The sequence below is a fragment of the Aethina tumida genome, chromosome 1, assembly GCF_024364675.1.
Source record: "Aethina tumida isolate Nest 87 chromosome 1, icAetTumi1.1, whole genome shotgun sequence".
NCBI classification, from domain to species: domain Eukaryota; kingdom Metazoa; phylum Arthropoda; class Insecta; order Coleoptera; family Nitidulidae; genus Aethina; species Aethina tumida.
Genome location: NC_065435.1, coordinates 67,847,660 through 67,864,490, shown reverse-complemented (window position 1 = coordinate 67,864,490; position 16,831 = coordinate 67,847,660). Strand labels below are relative to the sequence as shown.

The 16,831-nt window shown below is 37.2% G+C and overlaps 2 protein-coding genes across 3 annotated transcripts; both read left to right on the top strand.

The window, feature by feature from the left end:
• Positions 1-680: 680 nt before the first annotated feature.
• On the top strand, positions 681-13,945 carry LOC109608742 (serine/threonine-protein kinase Tor). 2 transcript variants are annotated; one of them, XM_020025268.2, is made up of 17 exons: positions 682-1,026; positions 1,085-1,302; positions 1,413-1,999; positions 2,054-2,214; positions 4,478-4,771; positions 4,828-5,259; positions 7,761-8,029; positions 8,083-8,425; positions 8,479-10,225; positions 10,283-10,520; positions 10,576-10,890; positions 10,956-11,188; positions 11,244-11,525; positions 11,581-11,795; positions 11,854-12,067; positions 12,121-12,280; positions 12,334-13,945. In XM_020025268.2, the coding sequence occupies exons 1-17, from the start codon at positions 804-806 to the stop codon at positions 13,687-13,689; spliced, it is 7,287 nt and encodes a 2,428-aa protein (XP_019880827.1). In that variant the 5' UTR covers positions 682-803; the 3' UTR covers positions 13,690-13,945. The 2 variants fall into 2 exon arrangements, with proteins under 2 accessions (XP_049817913.1, XP_019880827.1); XM_049961956.1 differs by having other exon boundaries at positions 681-1,026; positions 1,413-2,214.
• Positions 5,174-7,708, top strand: LOC109600557 (fructose-bisphosphate aldolase-like). Its single transcript, XM_020016724.2, has 2 exons — positions 5,174-5,259; positions 6,455-7,708. The coding sequence occupies exon 2, from the start codon at positions 6,545-6,547 to the stop codon at positions 7,640-7,642; it is 1,098 nt and encodes a 365-aa protein (XP_019872283.1). The 5' UTR covers positions 5,174-5,259; positions 6,455-6,544; the 3' UTR covers positions 7,643-7,708.
• Positions 13,946-16,831: the final 2,886 nt, after the last annotated feature.

The window sequence follows — 16,831 nt, the reverse complement described above, 5'->3', positions numbered from 1 at the left end:
GTTTTTTGCATTTATTTAATAACCACTAATTTTTGCCACAATGTTAAGTTGTTACAACAAGTTGTACAGTACATTTTAACAATATACATAGTGTTTTTGCATTTATTTAATTACCACTCTTTCTGTATCATATTATATTCATAAATACAGATTAAATGTCTGATTCATTTTAATAGAAAGACTCATATTTATATTTATTGATTTTTTCTTGTTTGTCATGAAATTGTTGAAAATATTTATGCAGTTTTTTACATTTGTTTATTACTTTTTGTAATTGAAATGTTTTAAAAATATATAGAATCATTTAATACACTCACTGAATGGTTGTTTTAAATAAAATAACTTAATATAATAACGAACAAAAATATAATTTGCTAATTAAAAAATACGGTAATTACACAGATGTAAGTTAATATAATATTAATTTAAATTAGAAATAGAATTACAATAAAATAATTATTTTAGAACACGAGTTTACCAAATACACTTTTGAGTTATTGATCATAATTATTTTTATTGATAAAACAATATTAGAGAGTTGTTTATTTATTTCTTAAGAGCTTATTTTATTTATAAGGTTACATAGTTCTACTCAAATCAAATATTTCGATAATTTGGGACCTGCAAACGCCATCTATATTTCACCAGCACAGTACATCAGTTGGTATTCTATGGTCAATTCTAAATAGGTCTTTGGTCTCCTCATAAACATAACCTACCAAAAAATTTCTCTTTTATGGTAGCATTTCGCTAAGATCGGAAATGTTTGGTTGATAAAAAGTGATTGAAAAACGCGTACCATCATGTCGACGTCAGCGATGCAAAATTTCGTGACCAATCTAAAATCGAAGAACGAGCACGTTCGCCTCAAGAGTGCCCAAGAATTATCGCTGTACGTGAAGAGTGAACTGCGAGAGGCCGCACAAGATGAAATCACTAATTTTGTCGAGGAATTCAATCATCAGATCTTCGAAATGCTTACCAGCAACGATGTCAACGAGAAAAAAGGGGGCATCTTGGCCATTGGTAGATTTTTGAGTTTGTTTACAATATTCGTGTTCTTAGTGTTGTTTTACGGTTTCAGTGTGTTTTATTGGGGCCGATATGGGCGACATGGATACAAGAATCGCTAGATTTACTAATTATTTGAGGAGTATGTTGCCTTCGAATGATATTGGTGTTATGGAACTGGTTGTGAAAGCAACTGGCTTACTCACTGAAGTGTCTGGCACAAAGGCTTCTGAGTATGTAGAGTTTGAAGTAAATAGAGCTTATGAATGGCTTAGAGGAGACAGAAATGAGGTAACTATGTAAAACTTCATTCTAAAAAGTTTTAAGAAATATTTTCAGTGAATCATATTAAGTATATTATTATATGTTGTAACATCTAACCTAACCAAAACAATCTTTAGGGAAAGAGACATGCAGCAGTCCTCATGTTAAAAGAACTGGCCATCACAACACCCACGTGTTTTTACCAGCAAGTCTCCCAGTTCTTCGAGCTGATATTTTACGCAGTGCAAGATCCAAAACCGGCGATCAGAGAAGGCGCAATCGACGCACTCCGTGCCGCATTGGTCGTCGTAGCCCAGAGAGAAATAGCGAAAGAAAAACAGAAAACGTCGTGGTACAAACAATGCTACGACGAATCCGGTAAATTGTTGACCGTTGAACGTGGCGAACGGATCAGGGACGAACGCATTCACGGTTCGCTGTTGATTTTGAACGAGCTTCTTCGTTTTTCGAACGCCCATTGGGAGAAGAGGTACACGCAACTCTTGGACAGCACAGATCCGACCAACTCGATGGAATTCGAACAGTTCACATTCGACCGGCCGTTGTTCATGTATGACATGCCGAAAAAAACGGTCACGCATGTCCTGCCCAATTTACAACCCGAGAAACTGATTATACTGGAGTCATTCATTTGTAGGCAACTGGTATTAGATAAATTCGAGTTTATATGTTTGGACGTATTAGCGCAACGTTTTGCTACGAAGTATGTGTTAATTAGTGGTTACATACCGGGATGGTTAATTTCTTTTTGTTACAGGGCTAGTTTTGTTCAACAAACTTTGCTGGCAATTTTGCCGAGGTTGGCTGCGTTCGATAAAACAATGTTTGTGACTGAACACTTACCATCCACTATGACTTATCTTTTTAACATTTTACAAGGCCGAGAAAAAAATAAGCTGCAAGCGTTTGTCACAATTGGTAAGTAGAGAAATATAAAATTGGGCGGAAATTCAGCATTTTAATTCGAATATCCGATGGCCACTATTAAAACCAATAATTGTCATTGAAAGAGTACAAAATGGAGTCGATAAAAGAATTTTCGTTGCCAAATGTCAGTTTATAACATATTTCACATTCCTCCACAAAAATCTACTATTTCATCGACATTTCTTATTTTAATAAATATTTTCATGTTAATACTGGTTGACGCCATATTATAATAAAAAAGAGAAGCGGTATACCTCAATTGAATACACCAGACACACATACACGACCAAGTAGTTTTTGAAACTGAAAAATCGGCAATGTTCGGGAACTTCGTTTGTGTCGGTATTTGGAGTTATCTCATTGGCTAGAGGTTCGCCTCAACTCCCCTACCATTAACACAATAGCCCAACCTTAAAGTGCATGCGCGAATGTTGAAACCAAATAGAAATATTTAATATTTACTGATGAAACTAATTGGCGCGAAGAGGCAAATTTAAAAGTGCCTCTGGAGAATTTGCGCACTTAATATTCATTGGAATTTAATATAAAACTGTTATTGCTTGTTTAATTCTACTTTTACAACATATTACCCTTCTATCTTAGTTTAAATATTGAATTATATTCTATATTATTAAAGAATAAAAAGATAAAAAACATATGTTTTAATATCAACGTTATGTCAATAAAAACCTTTGTCATAGGCGAGATAGTGTCCCACCTGCGTTCTCTGGATAGCCGTCATTGTTCAGAAATTAAGGTATTAATTAAAGGAGTTGGGTAGAGAAATGATAAGTAACTGTTACAATAAATAGCAATTGTTTATTATTACTTTAAGGCCTTTGGGTCCACACACTGAGGGACAGTTTTTAGTAAAATTGATTTGCTCTAATTAATTAATACATTAAAATCTATCAAAATGCAAAATGCTCTTGTATATGGCGTTAATTTTTTGAAAGTACTGGCAAAATATGGTGAGAAGTGACCTCTATAATCTCTGTAGCATTATACAGTGGTGACCAGACAAATAGCACAAAATTTAAAATTAAACATAACCTAACATTTTATTTCATAAAATTATATACGCTTTTTTGCTTTTGTCACACATCTTAAAGACGACCGATATATTACCTTAAACGACCATAAGTAGATTTAGTTGGCCAAATAGCACATTCAAATATATTTATATTTTGTTAACTACTAGTTAACAATACTTTTAATAGTAAGAATTTTAATTCTTAGTAGGATTTATATTATTTTATTGAAAAACACACTTCAGTGGGAAAAAAGAAGCATTGCACTCCAGAGAATAGTGAATTAATTATCAAGAAACATAAAGGTCTAAATATTGCTGAAATCTCGTAAAACGTAAGTGCTCCTGAAAAATGTTTTACAGTGCATTAACAAATATGAAACAACACACTCAATTGAAAATACAATAGGAAAATCTCACAACAATAAGAAGACTCTTTATAGACAGACAAAGACTCAGTAAACAAAATGCTTTCTCGTCTTCTAGGCAGATAAAAAATGAATTAATTGAATCTTGCAATATCAGTATGTCTAGTAGAACAATTAGACGTCGAGTGAATGAATAAAACTTGCAAGGAAGCATTTCAGTGAAGAAACCATTGGCATCAAAAGAGAATATTAATAGGAACATTAGAAATTAGGAAATTTTATGGTTTTGGGTTACTTTTTTACAAAAAATTATTGGTGAAACGGTCCATGTTTCATGTATAGAGATATGATGAGAGATGTGATGGAATTATTTGCCAACGATAATTTACTAGTTACTTGTAATTTTATACATGATAATCATGTTGAGGTTCTCGAATAGCCGACGCAATGTCCCGATCTAAAACGTATAAACGACATCGATTAAAAAAACATCAAAAACCGTCAGTTACTTGAATTGTGTCTATTAATTGAAGACTCGTGGAATTTAATTTCAAATAAATATATATTTTAATATGTACTATTTCTATGAGCAGCATTGTGCATTTATTTTGTATAACATTTGGAAGAGATTATTTTGATTTAGGCACGAAATCAATAATTGTAGAAAAAATATAGTGTGATTATTTTAAATATAATTTCCTAATTAACAATAAATAATAATGTGTGCTGTTTCTCTGTATACCGCTGTATATTCAAAATTAAAATGTACTCATTTTTAATTAATGATTTGAAAAAGTCATATTAACTAGTTAAAAGCTTTTGAAATTCCTTTTATAATTTGTTGTTTCTAATTTAGGTCTTATTGCGATCGCTGTCGAGGAACAAATAAGTCCATACGTAGATAAAATAATGGAACAAATCAAAATAACACTTCCCAGAGTCGAGTCTACGTTAAAAAAGCGCACTCCCATTGATTCGTGCGTCTTCAAGTGCATCACATTCCTGGCGCGTGCCCTAAAGAGCCACGACAAAATGGAAATACCACAACTGCTGGATCAAATGTTGGCTACCGGGTTGACACAGTCTCTGACTGTCTGTCTGAGAGAGTTGGCCAAAAGGGCTCCTGAGCACAAGGAAAAAATAAGTTTAGGTAACGTTTATTAATGGAAGCACAGAATACCATACCACCAATATTGTTTCATTTAGGCCTCCTGAAGATGCTCTCGGTGATCCTTCTCGGCAAGAACCTGACGCATCCGGGTATGCCACGCCATCTCGCCATAAACGTCTCTTCGCTGGGTGGCAGCGTCGAGAACTCCACCCAGATAATAGTTTTGGCGTTGCACACGTTGGGCACGTTCGATTTCGAGGGCCAGCGTTTGTTACCGTTCGTCGATCGTTGCGCCAAACATTTCCTCATTCACGATCAGACGGAAATTCGTTTGGAGGCGGTTAAAACGACGTGTCGATTGTTGAGGCATGCTATACGTAGCACAACCAAGAACCCATCAGAGAATATTTCGAAGACGGTCGGTTTTGTATTATACCGGCTGTTGGAAGTCGGACTCACAGACACGGAGGCCGCTGTACGGTATGGGGTTCTTGTGTCTTTGGACTCCACGTTCGACCACCATTTGGGTGAGTATAATAATATTTTACCAAGATAATACAATAATGTATGGATAAACTGAAGAAAAAGTTTTTAAACCCCTTTTAGATTACCCTATTACAGAACTAATTCATCATAATATATGATATATAATATATTTCAGTACAATTATACTAGTTTACAGCATCATTTTACTTAATGTGCAATCCAGAATAAACCACAAGCTCGATCGATGATGATTTCATTAGAAAGGTGAGTTTATTATGCGTCCAACGGTACTTAATTCGTTTCCATCGAATAGTTTTTGCTTTAAAAAGTTCTAATTTCATGCAATTGACTATATAGTACTATTTTACTTATTAGTTTATTTAATCACGGATATTTCAAACTATTATAGACAAACCCAGACGAAGTAAGCAATGAAAATGTTAGGATAGAAAGAATATTAAATATTTAAATTTATTGCAAAATTTCTGATTCATCTTTTTAAACTGTATAAAAATCTTCGATTAGAACTTTCTATCAGTCCAATAGTTGCTCGTCTCTGAAGCTCTAATATTTTCTTTCTATTTCAGGCATGTTTTCGTGAAACCACTCACATTCTTCGTTTCGAACAGCTAGATTTTCTGGGAAGAAAACCAAATGACTGAAGAGGAAATGAATATTAATTACATTATTTGAACCTAGAAATTGAAATTAAATAGTCATTAAATACATTTTCGTTATACCATGTAATAAATTGAAGACCATTTTATCCGATATTGATCTGCTAGGACTTGAAATGTTTGTAAAGTTTAAAATATTACTCAAATGGCGAAAGTGATTAAAAATCCTCAAAAAGATTATGAAATTTGAATTTTCTATGGATGTAAGTCAATTATCTTTTATCAGATCAAAATGAATTATCTATCTTTGAATATATAATTTACTCATTTTTTTAACTAAATGTTATTAATCTCAGTTGAGCATTAATTCGGGATCTGCTCTAAGTAACTGGTTATTCTATAAATGAATGCCTCAGATAAAAGAAAAAATAATTTTAAGGCTCAGATTATCCATACAGTACTGTAATATTATATATATATATATATATATATATATATGTAATATATATATATATATATATATATATATATATATATATATATATATATATATGTAATATTATGGCAGTAACAATTATTATTAATTATTCCTATATTATTTTTTACATGGCACTATTAGTAAAACTGTTTTCCATAGTAACAACAGTTGTCAAAATTACTTGTCATTGTGCTAATTTAAACTGAAACTTACCCTGAACACTCGATCGAAATGCCCACCCTATGGAATTACCCGGACACCGCCCTTCAAGATGAGCTGCGCAAGATCGCCAACGCAATAGTCACGCCGGGAAAAGGTATTCTGGCCGCCGACGAATCGGTCTCGACCATGGGTAAACGGTTGCAAGAGATCGGCGCCGAAAATACTGACGAAAATCGAAGAAAATACCGTCAGTTACTGTTCACCACATGTCCTACCATCGGGGACTACATTTCTGGGGTGATTTTGTTTCACGAGACGGTTTATCAAAAGTCCGACTGCGGGGTACCTTTTATAGAACTGCTGAAGCAAAGGGGTATAATTCCAGGCATAAAGGTCGACACCGGAGTTGTACCGTTGTTCGGGGCGCCGAACGACGAATGTACCACCCAGGGCTTGGACGATTTGGCCAAACGTTGCGCCCAGTACAAGAAAGATGGTTGTCATTTTGCTAAGTGGCGTTGCGTACTGAAGATTACGGAAAATACACCCTCTTATCAATCTATATTGGAAAACGCTAACGTTTTGGCCCGTTATGCCTCAATTTGTCAAGCCAATCGAATAGTTCCGATCGTCGAACCGGAAATCCTTCCCGATGGGACGCACGACATGGAACGGTGCCAGAAAGTCACAGAAACTGTTTTGTCGTTCGTGTACAAAGCTCTGCACGACCACAACATTTTCCTTGAAGGGACCTTGCTGAAACCCAACATGGTTACACCGGGACAGGCTTTCAAAGAGAAGGCGTCCCCCGAAGATATTGCTCTGGCAACGGTCACAGCCCTTCAACGTACCGTTCCACCGGCCGTGCCGGGTGTCACCTTTTTATCCGGTGGTCAGTCCGAGGAAGAGGCCACAATCAATCTCAGCGCAATGAACGCACTGGAGGCGAAGAAGCCGTGGGCGCTGACATTCAGTTATGGTAGAGCGTTGCAGGCTTCAGTGCTGAAGGCCTGGGGTGCCAAAGACGAGAACGTTAAAGCCGGTCAAAATGAGCTGTTGAAACGCGCGAAGGCTAACAGCGAAGCGGCACTTGGCAAATACGTGGCGGGAAGTGTTCAGGGCACAGGCGGGGAATCCAGTTTATTCGTCAAGAATCATGCATATTAATATTCGAGCAATTCTTTTACTATGCTTATATTGCGAATTTATTTAATATACAAAATTTTGATAGACCATCCTAGTTTTCTTTGAATAATTCAATGGAATTACCATAAATCACTTTCAGCTCAGGCGGAGTCTTTGGCGGCCCTCTTCGTTGCGCTTCAGGACGAGAAATTTGAAATACGTGAAGTGGCATTGTTTATGATTGGTCGGTTGAGTTCCATGAATCCAGCCTACGTAATGCCGTATTTGAGGAAAACGCTGATTCAACTACTGACCGAAATGGAATATTCTGGCACCGGCCGCAACAAGGAGCAAGGTGCCAAAATGTTGGATCGACTCGTGGTTAGTGCTCCGAGACTTATCAGACCATACATGGAACCCATTCTTAAGGTAATATTTTCTGTATGCACATTTTTATTTATAATATATGAGTGGTTCTTCAGGTTCTTGTTCCTAAACTGAAAGAACCGGAGCCCAACCCTGGCGTCGTCCTCTCGGTTCTGACGACTATCGGTGATTTGGCTGAAGTTACTGGCGGTGACTCCGAGTTGCAGGATTGGATGCCACAACTGATGGACAAGCTACTAGATATACTGAACGATGCGTCAGTGCCAGAGAAGCGTGGTGCCGCCCTCTGTACCTTGGCCAAGTTGGTTGGTGCCACTGGTCACGTTATAAAGCCTTACAACAATTATCCGAGTCTGCTCGATGTACTTATCAATTTTTTGAAGACAGAGCAACAGCCTTATATTAGAAGAGAAACCATCCGAGTGTTGGGATTGTTAGGTGGGTACACGCCATTAGGATTTTAATCAGTTTATCAATTTTATATAATTTAGGTGCTTTGGATCCTTACAAACATAAAATGAACCGCGGCGAGATCGATTATCAACCTGAAGCTCCAATTTTAATCCCGATGACGGATAAGAACGTCGGTGACGATGAAGGTTTGAATTCTAGCGAGATGCTGGTTACCATGAGCTCCAGCACTCTTGAGGAGTATTTCCTCGCTATGGCTATATCGACTTTGATGAAAATAATAAAGGACCCTGCTTTGTCGCAGCATCATACAATGGTGGTACAGGCTGTTACCTTTACATTTAAAAGTTTAGGAATAAAATGTGTTCCGTATATAGCTCAGGTGCTTCCCAGTCTGTTGAATGTTGTCAGAACGGCTGACATGACATTCAGGGAGTTCCTGTTCCAACAACTCACCCAACTGATTTCTATTGTAAAACAACATATCCGTAATTACTTAGACGACATTTGTGACTTAGTAAAGGAATTCTGGACGCCGAACAGTACAATCCAAGCAACCATAATCATGTTACTCGAGAACATAGCCAGTGCCTTAGGTGCGGAATTTAGGGTGTACTTGCCCCGCCTGATACCTCAAATCCTGAGAGTTCTACACCACGATACATCCAAGGACAGGAGGCATACCATAAGACTTCTGGAGTCGCTGCACAAGTTCGGAAACAATTTGGATGATTACATGCATCTCATATTGCCTCCAATAGTGAAATTGTTCGATGCTCACGACTGCCCTACCGCCGTTTCGAAACAGGCCCTGGAAACGATCGATCAGCTGGCCCAAATCCTAGACTTCTCAAACTTCGTTTCGCGCATCGTCCATCCCTTGGTCCGGACCATCGACAACTGTCCCGAATTGCGACCAACCGCTCTCGAAACGCTGTGTTCGTTGGTGATGCAATTGGGTAGAAAATTTAAGACCTTCGTTCCCATGGTTAACAAGGTGCTGCAAAAGCACAAGATCCAGTACAAGGATTGGGACCTGCTAGTGTCGAAGATTCAGAAGGATACCACCATGGCCGAGGATTGGGATCTATCAAGACCTCGTGGTAAACCGAAGAGTCGCGCGGAAGCCGAAGTGGTACCCGACAGCACGACGATACAGAGGCTCAAAGTGTCTGAACTTAATCTCCAACAAGCCTGGACGCAAGACAGGAGAGTTTCCAAGGACGATTGGTTAGAATGGTTGAGACGTTTGAGCACCGAACTTCTTAAGCAGTCGCCCATTCCGGCTTTAAGATCGTGTTACCCACTAGCTTCCACTTATTCACAACTGCCGCGTGATCTCTTCAACGCGGCGTTTGTCAGCTGCTGGACGGAACTGAGCGAGAACACTCGAAAAGAACTTATGCAATGTCTGCAGAAGGCCCTGACTGTGGATGTGCCAGAAATTACCCAAACCATACTTAATTTGGCAGAGTTCATGGAGCACTGTGACAAGGGTCCGTTGCCTTTGGAACTTGAGCTTTTGGGTGAACAAGCTATGCGATGCAGGGCTTACGCGAAAGCTCTGTACTACAAAGAAGAAGAGTTCCAGAGGGCAACGACAGAAGAACAAAGCGCCCAAATTGTCGAAGCGTTGATTTCGATCAATAACAAACTACAACAAAAAGAAGCGGCCGAAGGCCTCCTTCAACACGTAATGCAAAAGGGCGGAAGCCAAGTACAGATCAGATGGTACGAAAAGCAACACAACTGGGACAAAGCACTCAGATTGTACCAAGAGAAAGACTCCGGAGAGTTTGATGAAGAAGCATGTCTAGGTCAAATGAGGTAGGACTAGAAACACTTAAAACTTTAAAATCAGTATAAGTTTTATAATATTTACAGATGTTTGGAGGCACTTGGTGAATGGGATAGTTTGCACTCTCTCGTCGAGGAAAAATATACGTTGCTTTCAGAGGATAATGTGTTGAAGGCTAGTCGAATGGCTGCCATCTCAGCGTTTGGACTACATAACTGGGAATCCATGGAACAATACCTTAGCGTAATTCCCGAAGATACGATGGACGGATCCTTTTATAGAGCTATTTTGAACATACACAAAGAGGAATACAAGAAGAGTCAGGTAAATAATCTCTTTCAAACAATTTACTTTTATTATATTAAAATAATATTAACAGGAGTACATTGATATGGCTCGCGACCTCTTGGATACTGAATTGACTGCGATGGCTGGTGAATCTTATCAAAGAGCCTATGGTGCTATGGTTCAGGTGCAAATGTTGTCCGAACTTGAAGAGGTTATGCACTACAAGCTTGTGCCTGAAAGGAGACAAACTCTAAAAGAGATGTGGTGGCAGCGACTACAGAGTGGTCAGCGACTGGCCGAAGACTGGCAACGAATCATACAAATTCACTCTCTTGTACTGCAGCCACACGAGGACATTCACACTTGGTTGAAATATGCGTCGCTGTGCAGAAAAAGCGGATCAGTTGTAAGTTATTGCATTCTTCTTGACTATATTTTTGTATATATTCATGTAAATTACTTATGCTACAGATGCTATCGCATAAAACGCTGGTAATGTTAATGGGTTATGATCCACAAACGGATCCAAACAAACCTCTACCTATAACCCAACCGCATGTAACCTTTGCATATACGAAACATTTATGGGCCACCGACAAAAGGCCACAGGCGTTCAATAAGCTGTCCCTCTTCCTAAAACAGTTTGACCGAGAAGACACTGACGACCATCTAGAAAGTGAAGACAAAAGGAAATTGCTGGCAAGGTACGCAATTTGCCACCATTTTCCATATTTTTCTTCTAATTTTCTTAAATTTTAGATGTTATTTGAAATTGGGCAGCTGGCAAGAGTCACTGGAAGGAATATCCCGCACCTCGATTGTGCCTGTACTTAGGTCGTACCAACAAGCCACGGAATTCGATCCTCAGTGGTATAAGGCTTGGCACGCTTGGGCTTACATGAACTTCCAAACTATTAAAAAGTACAAAGATAAAGTTACAGCCGATACACAGCTCGAGACTTTGGTTCGGCAGGACTTCCAAGACGACGAAACTATGGATCACACTAAGTTAATAGTGTCTGCTGTACAAGGTTTCTTCAGGTAAACAACAAAATTTAAATATGTAATGATATTGAGTTAACAATAAAAATTTAAGGTCTATAAACTTGTCAAAGGGGAGTTCTTTGCAAGATACTTTGCGTCTATTGACCTTATGGTTTGATTTTGGTCAAATGCCACAAGTTTCTGACGCTTTGGTGGAAGGTATAAGACTGGTCGAAAAGAACACATGGCTGCAAGTTATTCCACAATTGATAGCCAGAATCGACAGTAACACAATTCATTTAATCCATCGTTTATTAGTAGATATAGGTAATTATACTCTTTCAAACAAAATATTTCAGTTTAGTTCATGTTAGTGTAATTGTAGGAAAGACTTTTCCTCAAGCGTTGGTGTATCCGCTTACGGTGGCAGCAAAGAGCAATTCCACTTGGAGAAAGTGTGCAGCAAACAAGATTTTGACTTCGATGAGTGAGCATTCTCCGACACTCGTTAATCAAGCGAAGGTCGCCTCAGAAGAACTAATCAGAGTCGCCATATTGTGGCATGAAATCTGGCATGAGGGTCTCGAAGAAGCGTCTAGGTTAGTTCGATTCGTTTTTTATCGGTTCCATTCACTTATAAAACATTTTTCAGATTGTATTTCGGTGAAAGGGACGTGGATGGTATGCTTAGAATTTTAGAACCACTGCATAGAATGATGGAGAGAGGACCTCAGACTTTAAAGGAAACGAGTTTCAATCAGGCGTACGGCAGGGATTTACAAGACGCCCACGATTGGTGCCAACGATTCAGAGTAATTTATTACATAATTATTTGTTGTACTAAATCTTATCAATATATTTACAGATTTCCGGCAACACTCGTGATTTAAATCAAGCCTGGGATCTATATTACCACGTTTTCAGAAGAATTTCGAGACAGCTACCTCAAATTACTTCTCTGGAGTTGCAATACGTTTCGCCCGAGCTCCAACGATATAAAGATATGGAGCTGGCTGTGCCGGGCAGTTACGCTCCTGGTCAACCTTTGGTGCGAATTTCCGAATTTAACAGGTCCCTCGAAGTCATCACCTCAAAGCAACGTCCAAGAAAACTCATCATTCGTGGCAGTAATGGAAAAGATTACATGTTCTTGTTGAAGGGTCATGAAGATCTCAGACAAGATGAAAGAGTAATGCAACTATTCGGATTGGTCAACACTCTTTTGTTGAAAGATCCAGAAACGTTCAGGCGCAATCTTACAATCCAAAGATACGCCGTGATACCGTTAAGTACAAATTCGGGTTTGATCGGTTGGGTGCCCCACTGTGATACATTGCATACGCTTATTCGTGATTATAGAGAAAAGAAAAAAATCCTGTTGAACATCGAGCACAGAATCATGCTCAGAATGGCGCCTGATTACGATCATCTCACTGTCATGCAAAAGGTGGAAGTGTTTGAGCACGCCTTGGAAAACACGCATGGTAATGATTTGGCAAGGTTGTTGTGGCTGAAAAGTCCGTCCTCCGAGGTGTGGTTTGATCGCAGAACAAATTACACCAGATCCTTGGCAGTCATGAGCATGGTCGGTTATATTTTGGGTCTTGGAGACCGTCATCCGTCGAATTTGATGTTGGATAGGCTTAGTGGGAAAATTCTTCACATAGATTTCGGCGATTGTTTCGAAGTAGCGATGACTAGAGAGAAATTCCCCGAAAAAATTCCGTTCCGGCTTACAAGGATGCTCACGAAAGCCATGGAGGTGACTGGAATCGAAGGAACATACAGAAGTACATGCGAATCTGTGATGTCGGTGTTGCACCGAAACAAAGACAGTCTAATGGCGGTCCTGGAAGCTTTTGTGTATGATCCTTTGTTAAATTGGAGATTAATGGATACTACGACAAGGAATAATCCCGGTGATGATGCGACATTTTCGACGGCCACGTCACATGATCAAAATTCTATTGAAAGTTTGACAATGACCATTGGTAAGAGAACTGTTTTACTTTCCGACGTGGACGATGACTCTCAGCCAGAAGCGGTTAATAAAAAAGCAGTGACAATTATTAATAGAGTTAGGGACAAGCTGACTGGACACGATTTCAGTCATGAGGAGGAATCGTTAACTATTCAAAAGCAAGTTGATTTATTGATTCAGCAGGCCACTAGTAATGAGAATTTATGTCAATGTTATATTGGCTGGTGTCCATTCTGGTAGAATGGATTTTTATTGGTTACTTTTTTTTTGTAAAACATTTTATTATATACACCCAAGCTATTGTTTTACCTCTTTATTTTTGCATATATTTTTTTCACAAGCTAGTAGGCTGTAAATAAGGCTAAATAGAATTTATAAGTTTTAATATACAAACTTTATAATTAATGGGATATATTATACCAAGTTTTATTATTGTATTATTATTTGATGAAATTATTGTAAAATTCTTAATACTTAATAAAAAATTTGAACAAAATATACCGTATTTTTTAAATTTAAGGCAAATTTAAAGTGAAAAATATATATATTTTTGAAGATATAAAATAAATTCATTTTTATACATATAGTTGAGATTAATGGACACTACAATAAAAATTTGTGTTAAAACCAATGTGAAAAATGAGAATAAACTTATATTTCAATACTTCCAATTTATATTTTTCAATGATTTACATAAAATTGCTATTGAAGTATTTATAAAATATATAAGAAATCAATAAAACACGATTACTGAAATTGTCCAAAGTATTTTCATATTATTTTAAATGACACAAAATACGTGTCTTTATTGTTTTAACATCAAAAATGTAGATTTTCGTTCGGGTTTGTCAGCTAGTAGGCCTTTTGGTCCGTTGGTCCGAAATTCGCGGTTCGCGCAATTCCGAGAGCACGTTTGGAGGTGCGAGGCGCGCGCCTAAAATTCCACGCGCCCTTATTCCCCACCCTTGTTTGTTATCGCATTCCGCCGACTAGGAAAATGAATCGAGGAATTCCCAGATTACGACTTCACATTGCCACGCTCAAATACCGGCGCTTTGTTCTTTGCACGGACCATCGTATAAAAACGTCTGTTTTCCGGCATTTTTCATATGGGGCTTTAATAACGGGCTTATTTTTTATGTCGCTACACTGTGGGAGATTTTTGTCGCTCGTTTTATTTGATGTAAATTATGTAATTTAAAAACATTGAACTTTCTTCCCGTTAACAAACTCGACTTATTGCTTCGATAAGATTATGCGAGATAAACGGAATGAAAAACGTTAGCGGTAGTATTTTCACTTGCGTTTCGTTAATTAAATAATGAAAGTATTTCACATATTACTATAGAATTAAAATAATTGTTTTTTATATGTGCAATACTACTATAGAATTAAAATAATTGTTTTTTTATATGTGGAATACTCTCATTATTTAATCAACGAAACGCATGTGAAAATACTACCCTACCGCTAACGTTTTTCATTCTGTTTATCTTGCATAATCTTATCGAAGCAGTAAGTCAAGCTTGTTAACGGGGAGAAAGTTCAATGTTTTTAAATTACATAATTTACATCAAATAAAACGAGCGACAAAAGTCTCCCACAGTGTAGCGACATAAAAAATAAACCCGTTATTAAAGCCCCATATGAAAAATCCGGAAAACAGGCGTTTTTATACTATGGTCCGTGCAAAGAACAAAGCGCCGGTATTTGAGCGTGGCGATGTGAAGTCGTAATCTGGGAATTCCTCGATTCATTTTCTTAGTCGGCGGAATGCGATAACAAACAAGGGTGGGGAATAAGGGCGCGTGGAATTTTAGGCGCGCGCCTCGCACCTCCAAACGTGCTCTCGGAATTGCGCGAACCGCGAATTTCGGACCAACGGACCAAAAGGCCTACTAGCTGGCAAACCCGAACGAAAATCTACATTTTTGATGTTAAAACAACAAAGACACATATTTTGTGTCGTTTAAAATAGTCTGATAATACTTTGAAAAATTTAAATTGGAAGTATTGAAATATGAGTTTAATTTCATTTTTCACATTGGTATTAACACAAATTTTTATTGTAGCGTCCATTAATCTCAACTATATGTATAAAATTGAATTTATTTTATATCTTCAAAAATATATATATTTTTCACTTTAAATTTGCCTTAAATTTAAAAAATACGGTATAAATTGTTTAAATTTTTTATTAAGTATTAAGAATTCTACAATAATTCATCAAATAATAATACAATAATAAAACTTGGTATAATATATCCCATTAATTATAAAGTTTGTATATTAAAACTTATAAATTCTATTTAGCCTTATTTACAGCCTACTAGTTTGTGAAAAAAATATATGCAAAAATAAAGAGGTAAAATAATATATATATATATATATATATATATATATATATATATATAAAATAACCAATGAAAATCCATTCTACCAGAATGGACACCAGCCAATATAACATTGACATAAATTCTCATTAAATCAACTTGCTTTTGAATAGTTAACGATTCCCCCTCATGACTGAAATCGTGCCCAGTCAGCTTGTCTATAACTCTATTAATAATTGTCACTGCTTTTTTATTAACCGCTTCTGGCTGAGAGTCATCATCCACGTCGGAAAGTAAAACAGTTCTCTTACCAATGGTCATTGTCAAACTTTCATTACAATTTTGATCATGTGACGTGGCTGTCGAAAATGTCGCATCATCACCGGTATTATTCCTTGTCGTAATATCCATTAATCTGAAATTTAACAATGGATCATACACAAAAGCTTCCAGGACCGCCATTAGACTGTCTTTGTTGCGGTGCAACACCGACATCACAGATTCGCATGTACTTTTGTATGTTCCTTCGATTCCAGTCACCTCCATGGCTTTCGTGAGCATCCTTGTAAGCCGGAACGGAATTTTTTCGGGGAAATTCTCTCTGGTCATCGCCACTTCGAAATAATCGCTGAAATCTATGTGAAGAATTTTCCCACTGAGCCTATCCAACATCAAATTCGACGCATCAAATTTTGCAAGATTATTGCACATTAAAAAGCTAACATAAATTAAGCAGAATGTAAAAAGTAATAAATATTACTTGCACATTCAAAATATCTAAATGTACATTCTGTAAAAAGTAATTAAATATAACAATATTATTTATTATTAAATACCTCTTTATTAAAGAAATATATTAAAGTGAAATCACAGATACACAAATAGACACAGATACAAATGTTCCGCCTTATAAAAATATTTCGTTGGGTTACATTTTATGCTGGACCCTGTTTATGTAGAAGATCCAAGATACCGACACTAGAGCAACAACCAGATGGAACATATGTGAACGACATTTATGGACTAATGTGAATTCAAGCTCAAATAGA